The sequence below is a fragment of the Xiphophorus couchianus genome, chromosome 5, assembly GCF_001444195.1.
Source record: "Xiphophorus couchianus chromosome 5, X_couchianus-1.0, whole genome shotgun sequence".
In the NCBI taxonomy this organism is placed as follows: Eukaryota; Metazoa; Chordata; class Actinopteri; order Cyprinodontiformes; family Poeciliidae; genus Xiphophorus; species Xiphophorus couchianus.
This window is the reverse complement of record NC_040232.1, coordinates 27991085-28011602: the sequence shown is the minus strand read 5'-3', so window position 1 is coordinate 28011602 and position 20518 is coordinate 27991085. Positions and strand designations below refer to the sequence as shown.

At 39.2% G+C, this 20518-nt stretch overlaps 2 protein-coding genes and 1 long non-coding RNA gene across 5 annotated transcripts; all 3 read right to left on the bottom strand.

Annotated features, from left to right (window-relative positions):
* Window positions 1–12: 12 nt before the first annotated feature.
* Window positions 13–14290, bottom strand: ilf3a (interleukin enhancer binding factor 3a). Of its 3 annotated transcripts, none has more exons than XM_028016761.1 (20): window positions 14125–14290; window positions 13650–13764; window positions 13344–13455; window positions 12491–12654; window positions 12111–12273; window positions 11875–12034; window positions 7998–8089; window positions 7471–7566; window positions 7019–7130; window positions 6848–6945; window positions 4516–4624; window positions 4301–4432; window positions 4019–4203; window positions 3581–3694; window positions 3352–3483; window positions 2410–2571; window positions 2191–2326; window positions 2061–2099; window positions 475–804; window positions 13–374 (listed from the first exon to the last, which is right to left on the bottom strand). In XM_028016761.1, the coding sequence occupies exons 1-20, from the start codon at window positions 14138–14140 to the stop codon at window positions 271–273; spliced, it is 2571 nt and encodes an 856-aa protein (XP_027872562.1). In that variant the 5' UTR covers window positions 14141–14290; the 3' UTR covers window positions 13–270. The 3 variants fall into 3 exon arrangements, with proteins under 3 accessions (XP_027872562.1, XP_027872563.1, XP_027872564.1); XM_028016762.1 differs by having other exon boundaries at window positions 13650–13800; window positions 14125–14287; XM_028016763.1 differs by having other exon boundaries at window positions 13650–13760; window positions 14125–14287.
* Window positions 5083–6840, bottom strand: LOC114144212 (uncharacterized). The gene is made up of 2 exons (XR_003595441.1): window positions 6537–6840; window positions 5083–6209 (listed from the first exon to the last, which is right to left on the bottom strand). It is a non-coding gene; the product is annotated as an uncharacterized LOC114144212 (long non-coding RNA).
* A 1070-nt stretch (window positions 14291–15360) lies between the features above and the next one.
* ptger1a (prostaglandin E receptor 1a (subtype EP1)) lies at window positions 15361–20048 on the bottom strand. The gene is made up of 3 exons (XM_028016765.1): window positions 19676–20048; window positions 17884–18776; window positions 15361–16302 (listed from the first exon to the last, which is right to left on the bottom strand). Exons 2-3 carry the CDS (start codon window positions 18733–18735, stop codon window positions 16033–16035), a joined length of 1122 nt encoding a protein of 373 aa, XP_027872566.1. The 5' UTR covers window positions 18736–18776; window positions 19676–20048; the 3' UTR covers window positions 15361–16032.
* Between the last annotated feature and the right edge of the window lie 470 nt (window positions 20049–20518).

The window sequence follows — 20518 nt, the reverse complement described above, 5'->3', positions numbered from 1 at the left end:
AACTGAAACTTGTTTTCTTAGACCAAGGTTAGAGCATCTTTATTGACACCAACAAATCCTTAAATCAGAATTACATCCTGATGAAGAACGGAAACAAAACAGTTTCAAACTGCTGTGACGATGTTAAAAGAAACCTGTTTCACCAAATGTCAACTAAAAACATACAAGTGATGAAACAAAATGAAATCAAGAGGGTTCTCTGGTTTATCAACAACGCAGAGGACACAGGCTTTACAAACAGTGAAAAAACAGTGTTGTTATTTGCAAGGATCAGTAATTTGTGTATCCAGAGTACTGGCCCTGGTTTTGTCCTCCATAGTTCTGGTAGGTGTCAAATCCCTGTTGATTCCCCCAGTTGACCTGGTTCCCCCAGCCTGCGTAGAGAGATCAGACCAGAAATATATTATTTTATCATCTGCTCCCTCCAACAGACTGAAAATATTTAAAGACATCTCAAGAGTAACCGGTTGTTACCGTAATCGTATGAATGTCCTGCTGTAACAGAACTAGGATAGGCTGTGCTGTATGCGGAGGAGTTTCCTCCCTGAACCACAGGATTGCTTTGGGTCAGCATCTTCTTCTTTTCCTCTCCATATCCGTAGCTATATGGGCTCTGCTGGTCAACAGGTGGGGGCATGGAGCGGTAGCTTTGTCCCTTTGTGTCGCTGGTGCTGGGTACGGGTGGGGAGGAGTAGGTGGAGCTGCTCTCTGGGTAAAACGTACCGTAGCCTGTGCTGCTGTCCGATTCAGCCACGTTGGTGTTTTTGCCAGTGTTGCTGGCAGCATTGTTAGCATAAAGTTTATCTGTAATAGATAAAGAACAAATTCAGGCCATTAGTTCTCTGTGAGGGTGTGAGCAGTGCATATATGAGTGTAATTAACAGCGCTAAGATTCTCCTCTGGACTAATTGATTGCTTATGAATGAGCGGTGTATTTCTGCAGATGTCAGTATGGCCATAGGAAAAAGCCAGATGAGCTTGATTTTTTTCATAAATTACTGTCAGGACATAGTTACAGTTTAAACAAATATGTAAAAAAAAAAATATATATATATATTTTAATAGTTAAGTTACTGCAGGTTTAAATTAAAGACTTTTTAGATCATTCTCATTTAAATGTAACCGTCCTATGGTTCTAGTGCATTTTTTTATGATCTCAGAGCATGTTCTGTTGAACCAACCCTATGAATAAATATCTTATGAATTTTGGCCCACTATTCTGTAAACAGAATTTATTTAGTTCATTGAGACTTGGAAGAAATTCATTTTTCAAAGTTCTCTTAAGGTCTGAAACAGGGTGAGATAGAGATTTTGATTCTTTGCAACATATTGATTTATTTCTCAGTGATTCTGTGGTAGATTTGCAGCAGTGTTTGGGATTACTGTCTTGCCCCATGATCCAATCTTAGGACCAATCTTTATCTGTCGGACAGATGGCCTCACATTTTATTGACTGCAAGGCAGAAGTTACAAAAGCATAGACTTTAGACTTGTGCTCTAAAAGAATGGGTTTCTAGTATAAATAATCCTGTGATGCTGCATGACAAGAAAACTATCCAAATTTGAAAGAGTAATTTATTAAATTTGGTTCAACAGGCAATAATAACGTCTAAAGAAGGACTAAACAAAACACTGTTTGGAATACTAAGAAATTTTTTATTTATATATTTTAATCTCTTAAGATTTATCCTTGAAGATATATTTATATTTTTAGCAGGGTGAATATTATGATTTGTCCATTTCAAACTGATTTAAAACTGCTGATAAATGTTTTAACTTGTTAGATTAAATGTTAAAAGATCCTTATAGTAAATTGAATTAGAGGAATACCAACGGATTTGTGGTGTGAGGCACTTAAAAAGTTATAACCCTCCATTGATTTGTGCTCATCACAATCTTATCCAAAGTAAACTTATTCACAGAGATCACCTGTTCAAAGTACATTTAGGTAAAACACATTGAAGGATGTGAGCGCTGCCTGTGTGAGATTCTTTTAATCCCCAGCAGGTTATGCTCATGTGTTCTGGATTGACCATGATTATGGGTATCAAAATACTTACGATAGCCTGTCCCAGCGCTGCTTTCATAGCTGTAGTTAGCTTTAAAATGAATAAAAAGACATTTAGTGATTTCCTCATCCATGAGCTTCTTGTTGCAGATCCTCTATCCAATCAATGTAAAACCTCTTACTTGTGTTATAGCTGGGTCCGGCGCCAAAAGGCTGGCCCCGGCCCCGGCCCCTGGCTTGGACCCCTCTGTTGGGACCCCAGCTTCGAGCCCCGGTATCTGATGGAATACCACGGATTGTGCCAAATCCTGGGATGTGCTGTAGAGCAGAATATTTTAGATGGTTTAATGTAAAGCGATAAAACAATAAAATCATCAAAAGGAGTTTCTCCAATAAATTACCATGTCAGTGTAGATAACCTTCTTCTTTGCAGACATTCTGTTGCTGTCTGAAGCGTCATCATCATTTGGGAATAACTTTTCCAAAGCAGCGAGAGCAGCGTGAGCCTTTGCTTCCTTTTTATTGGAGCCTTTTCCTTGAAACTTCTGCCCATCAACTTCCACCTGAAACACAGGACAGAAAACTGTTTGCTTTGGACAATTTCTGTTAAAGTCTTCATTTTATTACATTTTTGGTCAAACTTTTATTGAATTTCTGACTTTTTAAATCAAGTGAATGAAAGTTTCGTGGGGGATCACCACTCGATCGGCCCCGATTTCCTTAATTTTGGGTGATTGGCAATCTGCCAGTACTTACATTTCAAACCAATCTTATCCATCTGAACTCCTGTACCAACACAGAGATCTGAAAAGCAGCTACTGCCTCCTTTTGTTTTGCCATGAGACAAGGCTGACCGAGAGGCCAGCCAGGCTCTGTCCTAACTTTTTATTTATATTCGAGAGCTTTACTTCATGTGCAGTTAAAACAAATTTTTTTTGTTTTTTTGTTTCACGGATACCGTTTAATGTTTTTTCAGTAAAATGCAGCATCACATCTTAAAGTGTTGGTTCTAAAAATAAATCGTTTTTGGTTAAAATCGGCAGGTCAGGCTTTTTAACAATTGAGTTATTGCAGCCAGAAGACTGCGATCAGTGCACCTCTGAAGTTTAGAGTAAAACTAAACCAAAAAAAACAACAACTTTGTATTGCCTTTGAAGGTGGGTTTTTTTCTACTTGGTTTTATTTGATTTCATTGATTGTTCATTCTGTGGTTTAGCTACTTTATGGAATATTATTTTATTACCTTGTAATCCTCAAAAAAAAAGCACCACGTTGTTGCATTTAAAAAGCAAACTGACATTGACCTCTATATTTGTTTGTACAGCGTGATGCTGCTTACTCACCTGCATGATGAAGGACTTGGCGCTGGACCTTCCAGTCTCTTTAAGCACCACATACTTCAGGCTGCGGCGCTTTTCATTGAGCTCCATCACAGGGTTCTTCCCATTTTTAGTTAAGAGGGGACCCTGACCAATCTATTAGCAGTTGAAGAGAAAAAATTTAATCAAAAATGTTCTTCTCTTAAGGCACTGTGTATGATTCTTTAAAGAGAGTTCAAATAAAGTCCTTTACCTCGTCTGATGCGGTAGAAGCTGCAGCAGAGTCAGATTTCTGAGAGCTTTCAGTGTCGCCACTCAGCTCTGATTTTGACTCCAGGCCTGTTGGAAGACCAAGATCTTTCAGGGCCTGTGAATAAGAAACACACCAAATCAACAGCTGATACAAGCAGGTTTACTGGTCAGGCGATCTGCTTAGGTAGAGTCTGCAGTCTGATGCTTTGTGTTTGTAGGAAGGAGAACCTCAGCTAAGCCTGTCTCAATAAGCACTAAATCGATTAATCGCGTGACAAATTAAAATAAGCTCAATAAATTCTATTTGCATTTTTGTTTGTTTTCCTTCTGACAGGCCTAACCTCAGCCCACTTTGACAACAGTAATAGGCCTCCAACATTGAGGGAGGGGTGTGAGCTTAACTGACTTCACTTATGTAGAGAAGATTTATTAGCTTCACCTTGATGGCGACGTTCAGCTTGGCAGCTCGCTTAGATGGTCCCGAAGCCTCGTAGGTTTTTCCCTTCACATCCACAGACATGGTAAACACCGGCTCATGGACTGGACCGGTTTGAGAGATAAGCCGATACTCCAGGCGAGATTGATACTGGTTTAGACGCATCACAGGATTTATGTTTGGGTCAACTATTAGAGGAACAACACGAAAACGGTGAAAAATGGTATAAAAATGAACTCAGACAACAGCCTTTTGACAAATTTATTGTACTCTCATAGTTCTTACAATGTTTCTTTAGAAAGCTTTTTTCAAATTTCTTCTCTTTGCTTTTTGATGTCAACTCTTCCTCATCTTTCTCCACTGCTGAATAAGGCCTCTTAGCTGGGAGGAAGTATTGAGAAGCAGGAGTCATCTGACCTGCATTGAGCCAGAGAAACAAAGTTGAGACCCGACTCTTTGAACAAAGTGCAGCTCCACAGAAGATCTCTGTTGTCCAGTACCTGTGCCGTCTTTGCGGGTGTATTTCAAAAGTTTTTGGGATTTATAAGGTTTGTTGTCCATCCCTAACACCTTGTACATCTGTCCAAAAGCCCACAGCCTCAAGGCAAACTGAGTAAAAAAAAAAAAAAGTTAAGCAAGACAAGAAGTTAATTGCAACTGAGGCGAGTAAAATAAGTAATGAACAAGTCAATGTTTTTCTCAGTAAATATATTAATATTTGTGTGGAATAATCAAATGTTAGCAAGAATCAATAGAGAGAAATCAATACAAATTAGTCCATAAATTTAATTATTTGTAATGAAATAAGTATTGCTGCAAGGGACTGGTGACCTGTCCAGAGTGGCCTCGCCTCTCGCCTGTTGACCTCTGGAGGTAGACACCAGCACCCCTCACGACCCCACTAGGGATATGTGTGTTAGGAAATGGATGGATTGATGGAAAAAAGTATTGATCACATGGCTTTCTATGTAAACATCATAGAAAGCCAAGAAACCAGCTGAATTTTATCAGTGTTTAAAAGAGTTCCTGCTGTTATGTCTGGACCAATAGAGGACTGGTGACCTACAAAAAAGAGCCTTTTCATTTCACCAGAGTAGAGCACTGAGAGCCATGATTAGTAAAAGTAAAGACTCAAGACTGTTGCAAAATATACCAATGGTAATTATTACAGCTATACACACCAGTCTGGGTGTTATTCTTGACAGCACCCTTTCTTTCCAGTCTCATATTAACAATATTACCCGCTCAGCTTATTTTCATCTACGCAACATCAACCGTCTTCGCCCCTCCCTTACTTCCCATTCCGCTGCCATTCTTGTTCACTGTCTTGTGACATCACGCCTGGACTATTGCAACTCCCTTCTGTTTGGTCTCACCCAGAAATCTCTTCATAAGCTTCAACTGGTCCAGAACTCAGCTGCCCGTATCATTACTAAAACCCCATCCATGCACCACATTACTCCTATCTTGCAAAGACTTCATTGGCTGCCTACCAAGTTCCGCATAGAATACAAAATTCTTCTGTATACTTTCAAGGCTCTTTACAATCTCTCCCCACTATATCTTTCCAATCTTATTCATATTGCCACTCCCTCTCGTTCCCTCAGATCATCCTCCTCTATCCATTTGTCTGTCCCCTCTGTCCGTCTTACTACCATGGGGAGCAGAGCTTTCAGTCACTCTGCCCCCCAACTCTGGAACTCCCTACCACCTCACCTTAGAAATATAAATTCATTCCCTAAATTTAAAACCGAACTTAAAACACACCTTTTTAGATCTGCCTTTTCAACATGACACAATTGGTTTGCTTGATTTTTATATAGATTTTTTACATAGATTTACATATAGATTTTATATAGATACATTGTTGTGTATTTATTCTACCTATTTTTAATTACTATATTTTATTGTTTTTTGCTATTTTTCGTTCTCTGTACGGTGTCCTTGAGTGCCAGAAAGGCGCCTTTCAAATAAAATGTATTATTATTATTATTATTATATTTCTAAATGTTACCATGAGGGTCATTGCAGCCATAATACAGAAGTGGAAAAAAGAAAAACTATCACAAAAAAAAGCCACGGCCAAGAGGCCTCTTGTCAGACGTCAGAAGCATAATCAAGAGTTGTTGCAGGAGTCAAAAAGCCATGTAAAGCTTAAAAAACAAACACCTGGAAAAAGCAGGTACAATTTTTACTTCTCGTAATAAAACTGAGCGAAAAACCACTGGAAGGTATTTGGTTGGAATTTTTTTCAATGTAGTTTTTGACCTTAACTTATTTACTTTGCTGTTTTTGACACTTGTGAAATCATTCCTTTTATATTTTCTTTTACTGCTTCTGTTTTGTTTTCTTTTTTTGGGGGGGTTGTACTTTTCATTCCCCTAAACATAACTAATTCTAGCGGAAGTCATGCTTTGAGAAATAACTTTGTCTGGGGTAAATGGGAGAAGCAGCCCACACGTGAGCGTAAATGAATCAACTTCATTCGTTGCTCACAGTTTTTAATACAATGACATGACACACTGACAATGACATCTACACACTCACTGCGCAAGACTCCACTGTCAAAAACAAAGTCAAAGAAACTGTCAAGTGAAAGTAAAACTGCTTGAATGACCCAGCAAATCACCAGACTTATATCCAGATGAAAATCTATGTAAAGAATTGAAAATCAGAGTAAATAGGAAGACCATTTGTGTGGAAGACAACTGGTGAGTATTATGCAAGCGGCTCTATTAGAAACATTTTAACTGAGAAAAAGGTTGACATGTCAAATACTAACCTTAACACCTCTGTTTTTTAACATTTGCATGCTTTTGTATCTCACCATACCTGAGCACTCTTTGTTATGTCTTCACGCTGCTGCTCAGTCAGATTTGCAGTGGCGTCAACATCTTCCTTTTCACATGGGTCCCTTATGCCGGGGCCGTCTTTGAACAGACACGTTTCAGTTTGGACATTCATGATGGTTTCCAGGCCATTATGGATTGAAGAGAAACTCACCTTCCAGTAGGATTCCAGAGGCGACGCACTCTAAAACTCTGCGGAAGGATTCACCTACTGCCATTGGCCGCTCAGATGTACTGATGGCTTTCTCTACCAGCAGTTCAAGAGACTACGTGGAAAAACCCCCCCAGCATCATTTCAAGTTAGACATTACTTGAAGTCAAAATTATACTTGGAAAAAATTAAAACAGATCATAGTCCTTTTAAGACCTTCATAGAGTTCTTTTGATAATCCTGTTGTGTTTAGTATTAAGATATCAAAAAGAGAAACTAACAAGCTAAATGATTCACATCATTAACAGGCCTTAGCCTTGCTTCATTAAATCTACTCTTGAATAAGAGAGAAAACATTAAGTACTTTGTAAACCATGAGCCTGTGTGTATAATTTTGAGCTGGACAAAAACATCTACCAAGCTCTAATATGGAAAAGTAGAAACAGATTTCTCACCCATTCTGAGAGGGGTGACCAATCGGGAACCCGTTTACACAAATCCCTCATTACTCGGATCACAATGACAGCAGAACTGAGATTGCTGACTTTAGCCTGGGACACAAAACAAAAACCAGTTGAGTCAGAAAGCCTGTCTGCCTGCTCCAAAGAGACCTCGGTCTGTGCTTTCAGAGTTTTCATGAACCAATTCATAAAACAAGGCAAGCATGGAATAGCAAGAACTACTGAGCCGTCTCCACATCAACTAATACACGACCTGTCAGGTTTTCACTGATCTTTGCACAGTGCTAGAGTTGAAACAGAGAAAGCTCAGCCTTAAGATCCAATCCATACCAATGAGTTATCCACATGTGTCATTGGTATTGATTAGCAGACCATCCTTTAACTTTAAAGTTAATATAAAAGGTAAGCATATTACCTTTTATATTAAAGGTAATATAATAAAACTAATAAACTGTCACTCTCTATAGGTTGGACAAAACATAAAGGAGAGATCAATTAAAAATAATGACGTGAATGCAAACCTGGAACCACTTGGCGTGGCGGAGAGACGCCAAGGCAGTTAGGCATTTCTGCCTGTCCAGAACGTCCGGCGGATCGTTGACCGATTGCGTTTCTATTGACGAGGTGGGGTAAGAAGAAAAGGTACAGTTTGACCAAGGGGGTTGGCTCTGTCTTGCAGCTCAGGGAGCAGCAGCTTTCCCCAAACCAGCAGAAGCAGGGAATGGGGCTGTCAGAGTATCTAACGTGGCAGGCTTTGTTCTTAGCCAAAATCATCTAAAAAAGATCTGTGCAAACCTTCTGATTTACTGTAAGTGAAAGAATTAGGGTGACATTCACAACATTGCTTGACATGTTGTGAATGTGTCTGCACTATTCATAAAAACCCCTTTCCATCAGCCTCATGGCTTGGGTTTGCTGCCCTCCACTTCCTGAGACAGTGTGTCCAGTTGGTCAAAGGTCCAGCGGTCCTACAAAACTTCACAAACTATAAGGCAGTCAGTTTAAAATCACAGGCATAGAGAGAAAAATTCACGACTGTCCCATACTGCAGCAAAACTGATCAGTCCCTGCCCAAAGGTGGCTTCTACCAAATGGAAAGAGTGGAAACAGACTAGAGCTGCAACTAAAGATTATTTTAGTAATCGATTCATCTATCAATTATTTTAACAATTAACTGGATTAAAAAAGTGCCACATTCTGGAGACTTTTCATTTAGTCACATAAAACACTTTATACAATACTGGAAATACATTAACAAATATAAATAAATAATTCAATTACTTTTTAAAATAAGTAAGCAAACATTTCATTGCCCAAAATGCAATCACATAGCATTCATTTAGTGAATGCTGGATCATTTGCAGCAAGGAATGCACTTGAAGCAAAAAAAAAGAACTTCAAGAATCAATATGTGAAAAGCTCAGCTCTTTCTGCTTGAATTATCAGTACAATGTAGGGCTGATTTGTTGGGGGTATTTTTATTACCAATTGGACAGCAGTAGGTGCTCTATATGAGATTATTATTATTCTTAAAACAGAACTTGAACCAAGTTAAGCTAAATCTATCATTTGGGAGTTCTGGGTAGTGCATATAAATTTTTTTTTTTTTTTTTTAATTCCTAAATGCAAAATGAATATATTTCAGCCCTTGTACAAAAAAAATCCTTAATTTTAAAGAAAATCTCTGGTTTTGACCTTGAATCAATGGCCTGCAAATGTTTAGAGCTCAAGTGACCAGATGACTTAAGACTAATGTCAAGCAGTGTCTGATATTGTGTGGAAAAGTCTTGTAAGGTGACAAATTTCTGTCCTACATTGTGAAGCCATTAGGACGTCTGCTGCTGTCTCCAGACCCTCCTCTTCCTCTCCTCACCAGATGACTAATAATAAACACAGTAAGATCCACAGCTGACTGATGTCTCAGTTATCTTTGTCTGATGCAAATCTGCTGCAGTTGTACACACTGCGACACGTTCAAGTACTGTTTGATTTATGAAACTGCAGCTTGTGACAGTTAAGGATCAACTTTTCTCAGGAATACAAATAGAGACTGCAGTTTTGTCCATCACTAGTTGAGAGCATAAACTTGGCATGTTTACAAAAACTGGAGCCCTGAAACTGGTCACAAAACTCATCAGTTCACTACCAATTAAAAACTGTTCTAAAACTAGAACCTCCCCACCCCCCCCCAAAAAAAAAAAACCTGGCCTTTAAATTAATGCTCTGCAACTTTAGACTTCCACAAAACCTTTCCTGCTTTTTTACAGAAACAACTAGCTGGACAATTCCTTGTTAAACTGTCTAACCACTTTAAATAAATGTTCTCCCTCCTTAATAATTGACATAAGTTTCAAGCTAAACCACAGAATCAGTTTTGCAGCAGCTGGTTTTAAATGTACAGATTTAGCATCAAGAGCATGCAATCCGCGCTTTGACTAGTAATTCTAGCAGGGGCTTGGACAACATAACTGAGCCAATATTATCAGCGTGAGCAGAATGTTGTTAGCTACGACAGAGGAAACAGATTCCTCAAATTGTAGCTCACAACAAAACAACGTGAGGACCACGAGGCAGGAGCTTATTAGCCATTTGCTCGCTGGCATTAGTCTGAGCCAGTCGCTGTACCAACACCACTGATCTAAAAAAAGATTAACACTGGGTGTGACTGCAACATGGTCACAGAAAACCTGCGATAGCTTTTGGGATTTTAGGACAAAATATTGTGACCCACAAATCAGAGAGGCACGTTGAAAGACAGGAAAAACCCGAGACGCAATTCCTCATATAAATTTTCACAACGCATGTCGTTTCGTCTCGTTCTATTGTCCAATTCAACACTTTTGTTCATGTTTTTCATGTGCTGGATGAAGTTTTGTCTCTGTCAGAGACCCTTCCAACATCACATCGCGCTACAGATCATCCAACTATTACGGTATTTGAGCAGAACTGCACAAATCAAAATGATTTTACACTTTCCCATTCAGTAAGTATGCAGAGATCGACAGTGGTCCTTGTCCAAAATACGCCCTTGAGAGGTTCTGCAGCCAGCAGACTGGAGAGTAGATCTCAATGTAATTTCATATTGACAAACACTGAACAAACAAGTAAATCAATGTAAACCGAACATATTTTAATTCACTTTTAGACCACCATTTGAGAAAGCAGTGTAACATTTCCCAATTTTAGCTTTTGTTTAACATCTTCTGGCTCCATTTTGTTGCTTGTTGTAACTGCAGGATGAGTCAAGTGTAAATCATCTGGGATGTGTGATTGAAAGGATCCCATTTCTGCCACTGCTTGAGTGGATACGGGCAGAGCTGTGAGCGCATGCAATGTGCTGCGTTTGTTACACCTTTTTGACTTTCTTTCTTCAACAGGTTAAACTATGTACTCTTCTATTTATAACATAATAAATAGATTAACAACTTTATATTGAACATTCTCATTTGGTTTTCTCTGTGCTGTATGTATTGCAGACCTAATAAATCCACCACATATGCCCGAGCCCATTCATAATAAAATTAATTCTGGCCTGACCTGGCCCCAATTTCAGATTGGCCTTGGGTTATAGGTCTAAGCCAGTGGTGCCCAAAGTCGGTCCTCGAGGGCCGGCATCCTGCATGTTTTAGTTCTCTCCCTGGTTTAACGCACCTGGACCAAATGATGGCTCGTTAGTAGGCTTAAGAAGAACATTGACATGCTGAGAAGGTTGTTGGTACTAACAGGGAGAGAACTAAAACATGCACGATGCCGGCCCTCGAGGACTGACTTTGGGTACCCCTGGTCTAAATTCTACGGTTAAATCCCCACACCTCCTGTGCACAATCACAGCAGTGAGCAGTCCGTTTAAATTTCCTTACAAACTAGTTATGATTTTGTGGCAGGTCAACAAACGGGCAGTAATTATCTCAAACATGAACAGCTCAGGAGAAGAAAAGATATTCTGCAGTACTTCAGAGGATGGCTACTCCCTGAATCTTGAACTACATAAAAATCATTTTACGTAAGCATAAATAATAATTCTTTCACCCTGCTTAAAGTCCACACAAACATACACTTTCATACAAAAACTAAGACCTGCTGCTGAATTTAACTCCAGATATTCTAGGAATAGATGGTAAATAAACCATATTAGTTAACACAATAGATAGCTGAGTGCAGGTTTTAAGTTCAGACAGTTAATATGACCTTCTAAAACATTTCCACTGCAGTGTGAAACAGAAAACAAGAGTGAATGACAAAAAATAATTGTGCTGACGCTGATGAGCCACACCCAGGGGACTTTTGGGATAATATCTACTGCAGTTATAGATCAGTGGAGGAGTACAGTACCTGCCTACTGACATCACACAGAACAGACCTGTGAGGGCTGGGGTGCAGCTGGACAAATATACGCACCGTTCCCCTCTGCCTCAGCAATGTTAGTCTGCTGCTCCTCCCGGACCAGAGGTGATGTCAGGTTGATGACGAGAGTCGGGACAGACTGCTTGCTACTGGTCACAACAATGACTGCTTCCTCCGGACGCGAGCTTACTGAATATGTTCCAGCTGAAATTAACTGAAAAGATAAGACATTAAAGCTGTGAAAAGTGTTTTTAGTCCGCCATTAAGCAACTACAAATATGACTCCGTACCTCTAGCTGTTTAGCTAACTGTTCAGTGACTTCATTAAATAAAGTGATTGTAGGCGAGCTGGAGCAAAGCAGCACCAGTTCCAGTTCATTGTCCCCTTTCAGAAGGAGTCCTTTAGCAACCAGACCGACCCTCATAAGAGCACGCAAAACTCGCTCTTCGGATCTGGTACCAACAAAAACAAACAGAAAATATAAACAACTTTCATGTTACCGGTAGTTGGTATTGTGTTTTGTTGTTGAGAAACAAACAAAAGAGAGACGTTTCATTGTAAGTTTGACTCATGCTATTCATAAGAGCATTCTCTGATTTTTCAACTGAGTTTAAATGTTTTAGTTTATATGTTTAAAAGACGTCAGACCAATTAGGTCAGCTGGCTTACCTCCCTCCATCAATCTGTTCAGATAGTGTTTTAAAAGCATGCTCCACATCAGAAATAATCGTCTGCACAGCTTCTAGTTCCTTAGCTGAAGGATACACTTCAGAGTGCTTCGTCATCACGAGGCGATTCTGAGGCCCAGTTTGTTTTGGAGGGGCCATAATCTCCTGTAGTGAGAGAAAACAAAGACTTGAAATCAGAAGAAAGTAATGTTTACATAAAATCCACTTCCAAATCACAGAAAAACAATTTGATTTTGCTCTATTCTATGATTAATTGTTATTTCAGTTTTGACATAAAATGGGTGTGGAGTTTTTACATTACATATAGAGTGCTTGAAAGAAGTCTTGTATGCAGTCACAAAAACATGGAAATAAACAGAAGTTATAAATACAATTTACTTGTGGAAAAACATTGCATCTGCAGTTATAACTAAAAAGGAGGAAGCTTCATATTTATAAAGCTCTAAAAATGACACGTGAAAAAGAAGGGATATGACTACTTAACACGAATGCCGAAAGACAAGCCATTATTATTTACACATTTTTGTTTAAATTGTTGTAAAGAGTGCAAGACCTTTTTAAATGTTATTCTTAGTTCAGTTGTCAAGAGAGAAAAACCTCAAATCTGCAAGCTAACAAGACCCTAGCGATTTTAAAAAGCAGACAACATCCTAAAATCATTTTCACAAGACGTAGATGTGCGGAAATCTACTCCTTGAAATTAATTTTATGATAACAGGACTGCCACACTCTTTGGAAGTAAAAAAAAAGGCCAACACGTGGATGGTTTAAGACTTTTGCACAGTAGATCATGAATCGTGTGTGCTATTAAGGAAAGAGGAAAAAAAAGCAACCTCAAGCTGTCGTTCATCCTCCAAGTTTTGAACTGCAGCAATGTATTCATGGTACTGCCTCAGCTCCTCCTCGTAGCACAGACAGTCGTACCAATATCGCAGCTCCTCGTACCTGTCAGCAGTGACAACACAAGGAGCAGAAATAGTACGTTTTAAAAATAAAACTAGTGGTAGAACCTCCAACCGACCCCATATGAATTGTTTTTAAGAACAATCATGACCAGATCTTTTCACGATACTGAGTGACACACTAGCTTTTGTATTTCTGTGCAAATCTGTAGACGTAGAGCATGTTTTCAGCGCTACCTGTCAAAGTCCTCAGGCAGAAGACGGTGGCCTTGTTGGATCAGTTCGTCCCAATATAGAAGCTCTTCATAGGCCTGCTGTTCGTCCCACTCTGAAGCCATGCCGTCCTCCCTGCCTCATGTAGTATAAATAAAAACTGTAGTTGTTTATCCTGCCACAGAAAAATGTCAACAACGTAAAATGAAATCGTTTACGTCACGTACATCGTAGCGTACAGGTGCTAGTAGCAGACAGCGTTAGCGGCTAACAAGTGCGCAGCAGCAAAACTTGAGCCAAACTATCAACTTGTGCATGAATGCTTGCAATTGTCATTAAGAGGGGATATGTCTTTTCAATAAATCGATAATTAAAACCTCTATTATTCGCTCTACATTAATTAAAGGTGTAAATACTTAATATTAAGCACCGTTTACCTTTAGCTAGCTGTAGCACCTGCACGAACTCAATGGGTTTCATTAATGCTACCACAGCTTACCTCTAAAATCGGGCATATGCACAGTTTTAGACCTTTCAGATTAACTTCACCTCCCCTTTCGTAGTTTTTCTGATGGTTTTATAAAAAAATAATTCATAGCCGTTAGGAATGAGTACGTCGAGCCTTTTCTTCACGTAATACAGTGGCTGCAATTCAGACTACTGACGTAATATCGCCCCCTGGGGGTCCGGTGATTGAAGTGCACTCACTGTTGGATGTTTTCAGACTTTTGCTTGAATACGCAACCGAGGGTTAATTGAAAAATTGAACCCTATAATGTTTATAAAAATAATTAACTCAAACGTATAAAAGAAAAGGCATTTGGATAATTACAAATTCTGGAGCACAGCTTGCACTTTCTTTAGTATCTCGTCTTGCAACAAATATCAATCAGATGAAAACAAGCAAATTCTCACAATCGTTGATAATATTTGATTGTATTCAAAGGACCTTCTTCCCTTCAACATAATGTAGTTCCAATGTAAGTCATTAAGCACAAGTCGAAAGGCATAGCAATTCATTTAAGACCAGCAGCAGTTTGTATCTCCTTCCAAATTAAACTGAACACTGGGACATCAAGAGCGAACAATGTCATTTTTTCATTTGTATGTCTTAATGAATACATACAAAAGCCACAGAAGTTTCAATAAAGTGCTGAGGTGATAATGTTTGGTTCATATTCAAGAAAATATGATCCAACATTTAAAGTTCTATATTGTTTTCCATCTTTATGCATCTCTTGTTTTTCAGTTTTAACTAATAAAAATCTCAACAAACAACATGAGTTATTCAGAAATGCACCACATTTACATTGAAATCTTACTGGATGTAATGAGTATAAGAAGCATTTGAAAAGAGCAAACAGTATTTTATCCAAAAAAAATTTATCTTATTTTTAACCTTGCTGAGCTTTAATGTTTATTGTACTTCTGAGGTAAAACACTGGTAGTTCCTTACACGCTGAGTCAAGCTTTAGTCAAAATATTATTCTCATATGTGTTTCTGATTTATTAGATTATGATCTCTGTGATCTTTGTGGATTGTCCTTTAGCTAAAACATACAGTATCTGCTGAAAGTGAAGAACATAATAAACTGAGCAGGACATCTCTGTTGGAAATTTTTTTTAAGGGGAAAATGTTGCTCATCGCACTCAAAAGAAAGCCTCCAGAGGGTTTTCAATACGTTTACCTCTTTTGCAGATCTTTCAAACAAGACAGAATAAAAATTAAGAGCAGTTTTAAATTAAAAGCACATTGCATGGTTTTATTTACATTCAGTTTAAAGTGTTTTACATGTTCTCAGTAAACTGACATTCAAGTATTAACTCATAAAAAGCAAATTATGTTATACATTGTTGTATAAAACACACAAAATAATATTCAAAGTCAAAATTACATGTGAACATTGGACATTCTGTAATAAATTACATTCAGTAGAGTACTAGCAAAACACTCGATTATTTCTGGGTTTGCTCCATAGCGCCCTCTGATTTTTATACCGATGTAAGTCTCAGAGCTTTCAAAGCTAGTCAAAGTTAGTTATGATAGATTAAACCTTTCCCTTTTACAAATGTTCTACAAAGATTAACCAAATTAATCTTTATAATTTCATTATTTACATAGAGAAATAAGGTATATTCACTTTTTCAAAGTAATCAGAGCATTTATGATATTTTGTGCAAAATTGTAGCCTTAGCTAACTTGCATTTTTCAGGTCAGAGAAAAAACATGCTGGTAAACACAGTGGAGTCTGAAAAAAAAATAAAAACCTTGATTGATCAAGAAAACCTCCAATGCTGGACTGCTTCCTCATCATAGCAACAACATCTCCTCCTTCAACTGCTGTTTCTGTGTTTCTAAAGGTTTGTGTGTTCAGTGACCTGCTAACATAACAAAAGCATTCTTTGCTCAGACTTGCTGAACTTCCTTCTGGTCCAAGCTGGGTAAAAAGCTCTTCTCCCAGCGGCCCGTCACAGTGTCCTTCAGGCCTGCCTGGCACTTTACAATGAGGTAGATTTTGCGGAGCACAGTGCGGCGCAGCAGGATGTAGACCCAGGGGTCGAGGATCTGGTTCCATGTAGCCAGCCTCACTCCTATGTGCATCAGAGTTTGGTAGTTGGTCAGGTTTTCACCCACAGTTCTGCTGGAAGAATGGATCACCGACATCAGAGCAAAGATCTGGTGGCAAGAAACACATTCCTTATTTGTTAATCTAGAGATTAAAATGTGTCATATATTAAAAACATTAAATAAATGTTAAAAAAGAAAAGAAAATTGAGTTGTTCTTGTTTCAAAAGCAAACCTTGTAGGTTCTGAAAGAATCTTGCAGTTTTGGGTCAAGTTCTGAGTATAATCTGGCTCATAGAGTCACTTTCACAATGGCAAAGACTACTTTTGACTCAAGATTCATTCAAAGCATCATAATAGTTTCATCCATCCATCCATCCATCCATCCATTTTCTAACACTCTTGTCCCTAGTAGGGTCGGGACTATAAAACAAAATCAAACACTTCAATAAGGTTTGTTACATATAGAATAAAAGGTGGCATTTGTTTTTCTATTTGCTTTGCTGTTCTGTTGCATATTTATATTTGGTCAAAAAATAAAAACTCAAAAAGAAGTTTGCGCTCAAGCACACCTTTGGTGACATCACACCAGGCATTGGACAACCGACCTGAGTCCCTGTGAGTTCTTCCATTTATTCACATTTTTTACTCACATTCCTCCTTTAGAGGTGAATTCAAGTGTTTTATTTACTTATGCCAGATCAATTCTAGTCTTTCTCATGATGTCATCGGCACCCTTACACATAAAGCAAAATTAAGAATTTTGACTTCAGGGTTTTAAAACCTTGGCTCACAACTTTAGGTCCAATTCGGTTCAGGAGGTTCTGCTGCTGAAGAAAAAGTGGACTGAAGTCATATTGAGCTCACAATCACAATGATTCATTTTGGGCCATATGGATGGATTACAGGGAGATTGATCCAGTGGATCCAGCTTGAATTTAACAGAAAATAAATGGTACCATTAACTGTTAGGCATTTCTACATGTTCTCCTGATGCATTGGTAAATTTTCTCCTCTCCGAGTCTAGGAACTGCAATCTATAGAAACGTAAGTACCAGTGATCTTTGTCAAAAGTTCTGGGTTCTCTTAGAAATAGCTGTATTTATTATTAGATGTGCATAGGCCCATTTTCAGCAGCCATCTGTGTTCCAGTGGCACATTTTGGTAGCTAATCCAAGTTTACCTTGATGAAGGGCTAATTGATCATTTGAAAAGCCTTGTTAAATCATGTTAGCACAGCTGGAAATTGTTGCAATGATTAGGCAAATTGACAACTAAAATGCATAAGGTTTGCAAGGCTGTAATTGCTGCAAATGGATTCTTTGATGAAAGCAGAGTTTGAAGAACAAAATTATGATTTCAATTACAAATAGAACCTTGCCAATGACTGTGCTTCCTTTTAACTTTGCAACTCATATGACTGATAACACATGAGTGTTCTTGGAACAATCTCCAGCAGTTCACCCAGTCCTTTTGTCCCACTCTTCTTTGTCATGTCACATCATGTCATGTCGCAAGTCATTCAGATCTTTAAGGACCAGGACATTCTCAGATCATACCATTACCATGTTTGACCTTTGGTATGATGGTTTTTTTTCTGAAAGGTAATATTTGCTTTAATCTAGCTGTAACAGGAGGTATGTCTTCTAAAACAGAACAACTCATTGGAAAACAGATTTTATTGTTACATACCAGCAGAGGGCTCCAGCAGATGCATGAGGTGACCATGATACCAACCAGCTGAACCACCATCTCTATGTCATGGGAGCGGGCTGAGTGATGGGAGCCAGGCTGCCTCCTGATCCGGGCCAGCACCAGCGTCAGTCCGCTCATTGTGTTGCACACGAGAGCCACAGCCAGTGAGGTCAGGCCGAGTCCGGAGAACAGCGCCACAAAGGCCACGTCCACCCCCATGGTGTCATTGAGCACGTTGATGAAGCACCAGGTCTTTGGTTCCTGATAGGTGTATGAGCCTAGCTGGAAGCAGGGCAGCAAGGCCACACACAGAGCTGCCAGCCAGATGACGGACAGGCAGACTTTTGTGCGAGTTTTGGTGACAAGGGATGAGTGCAACAGCGGTTTGGAAACGCCCAGGCATCGCTCTGCGGCCATGGCGCAGCCCATAAACAGAGGGCAAAGGCCAAAGAAGACCATGCTGCCACCTAGGAACTGGCACATGCTATCAGAGGAGTCCTCGGTGCTCTGTCCGCCGGTGAGGTAGAGCCTCAGGACCAGAGCACCTGGAATCACATGGCCAAAGAAGTCTGTGATCACCAGAGAAGTAGCAAACAAGAGGAATGTAGCTTTGGAGCGCCGGCGCTGCAGAGAGTAGGCATTGACCAGGATGAAAAGAGCCACCGTGTTGGAGATGATGCCTAGCGACATAGGCAATACCACACTGATGACACCACTGGTTTGGTTCTGCACAGCAGTGACATTTTCCTGCTGCTGCTCCATGGACTTCACCATGGCCTCCACCACAGAAGCACTGCCATCACCCCAACGAGGAAGAAGCGAGGAGTTAAAATGCTTCAAAGCAAACATCTCTGACCTCTGAAGTTTATGGGGTCCATTGTCAAAGCAGGCTGCAGGAAAAAAGGAAAAATGTGCAGTTTTAAAATAATTGGATGTAATGAGGCAAAATTAATGTTTCAGATCTTCGAACACACTTTGATATCAGACAAAGGGAACATGAGTAATTACAAAAATCGACTTTTCTAATGATGATTTCATTTATTAAGAGAGAAAAAAAAAGTTCAACAGAAGACATGTAGAACAGGCCAAATGTTTTTCTCTAGCACTGTAAGCACAAAAACCAATAAAGATGAAAAACCCTGCATGTATGATCAGTGAGGCTGTCAGCTGTAATTTTGGATAATTTAACCAAACTCTCTTTGCATGTTACCTCAAAAACACCAAATGAGGGAAACACACTTTGAGAGCAATGTTTTTCAGCTCTGGAGTTCAGACTCTAAGAATCCAAGAAGAGCAATGAAGCAATTCTGGGAGCGATAATGACTTTCATATTTCCAGTTCTCACGTTCAACCATGCAAGTCTTATGTTCTTTTTAAATTATTATTAGAGCACTTTATTAGAATCGGTCTAGACAAGAAAACTCCGCTATTTTAGGCCCCATTAACCTAAGCACCATCACATATGTTTTTTTTTTTTTTTTTTAAACAATCAATTTATTATCTATTTATTATTGTCTTAACCAGTTGCGATCTCTTTCAAATTTTATTATTTATTAATATCAATCCTATATTCCGACATAATGTGAAGCAAATCGACCAAAGAAGCGGCTGTTTTTAGCTGTCGCACTTTACATAATGAAAATATGCAAATATAAAACCCAGCTAAAATATTAAATTGATGATGCTAATCGCATTTCTTGTCTTTTAACAGAAGTCATTTTTTTTTAGTTTTACCCAGAAAGCTGATCATTTAATTTCACCGACAGCTAAAGATCAGAAATTAACTCACCAATAAGACCAGAAAGTATTTCCAGAGAACCTGAATCTTCCTCGACGTCTCTCTGGAGCAGTCCCCGCGATCTAAAAACTATTGAAAAATGTATTTTCAAAAGTTTCAGAAGTCATATTTTTCTCAATAAAATCCACCGCTGCTGGGGTAAGTTAAGCAAGGAATCGATGTCCTTCGATGCGCATTGTGTCTGTGTGTGTGTGTGTGTGTGTGTGTGTGTGTGTGTTTTTCCTCTGCAGGCTCGGTTCGGCTGACTGACCATGAGCTGGAGATGAACTGAGCATTCCCACTGACGCTGAAACGCCGTCTGGTGTTTTTATAGCGCGCGCGTCTCCTCAGCCTGTGTGGGCGTCTCTGCGCGCGCCCCCCACGACCAGGTCATGTCTGCTGCAGCCATCAGCCAACGTAAGTTCAACCTGTTACTCACCTTATATGCTTCACTAAAATGACCTCAAAGAAGATTAGGTCTGTTTTATCTCAGCATACACACCCACACACACAAAAATGCCATCCTCAGGTCAGTAAATGGTTAAAAAGTCGCTGCTGGTATCAGTTTATGGTGAAGATGCTTTTTAAAGCTCTTGGATCGATTCGTAGAGGTTCGGTTCCATGCATTATGTTTTTTTGCTGCTCCAATGCGCAACACCGCGCTGAAAATAACCTCTGATACAGTAGTTGTCCAGAAGGATCCAGCACTTAATGGACGCACTCGGTCAGCGGCCAGGAAGGTTGTCAGTTTGATAGACTGAATAAATGACCTCAACAACTCAGGTTAAAATATCTAAATCTATAAACAACAGAAGAACTCTTACAGGGCACTTTAAATACTTGACAGGGTGGTGA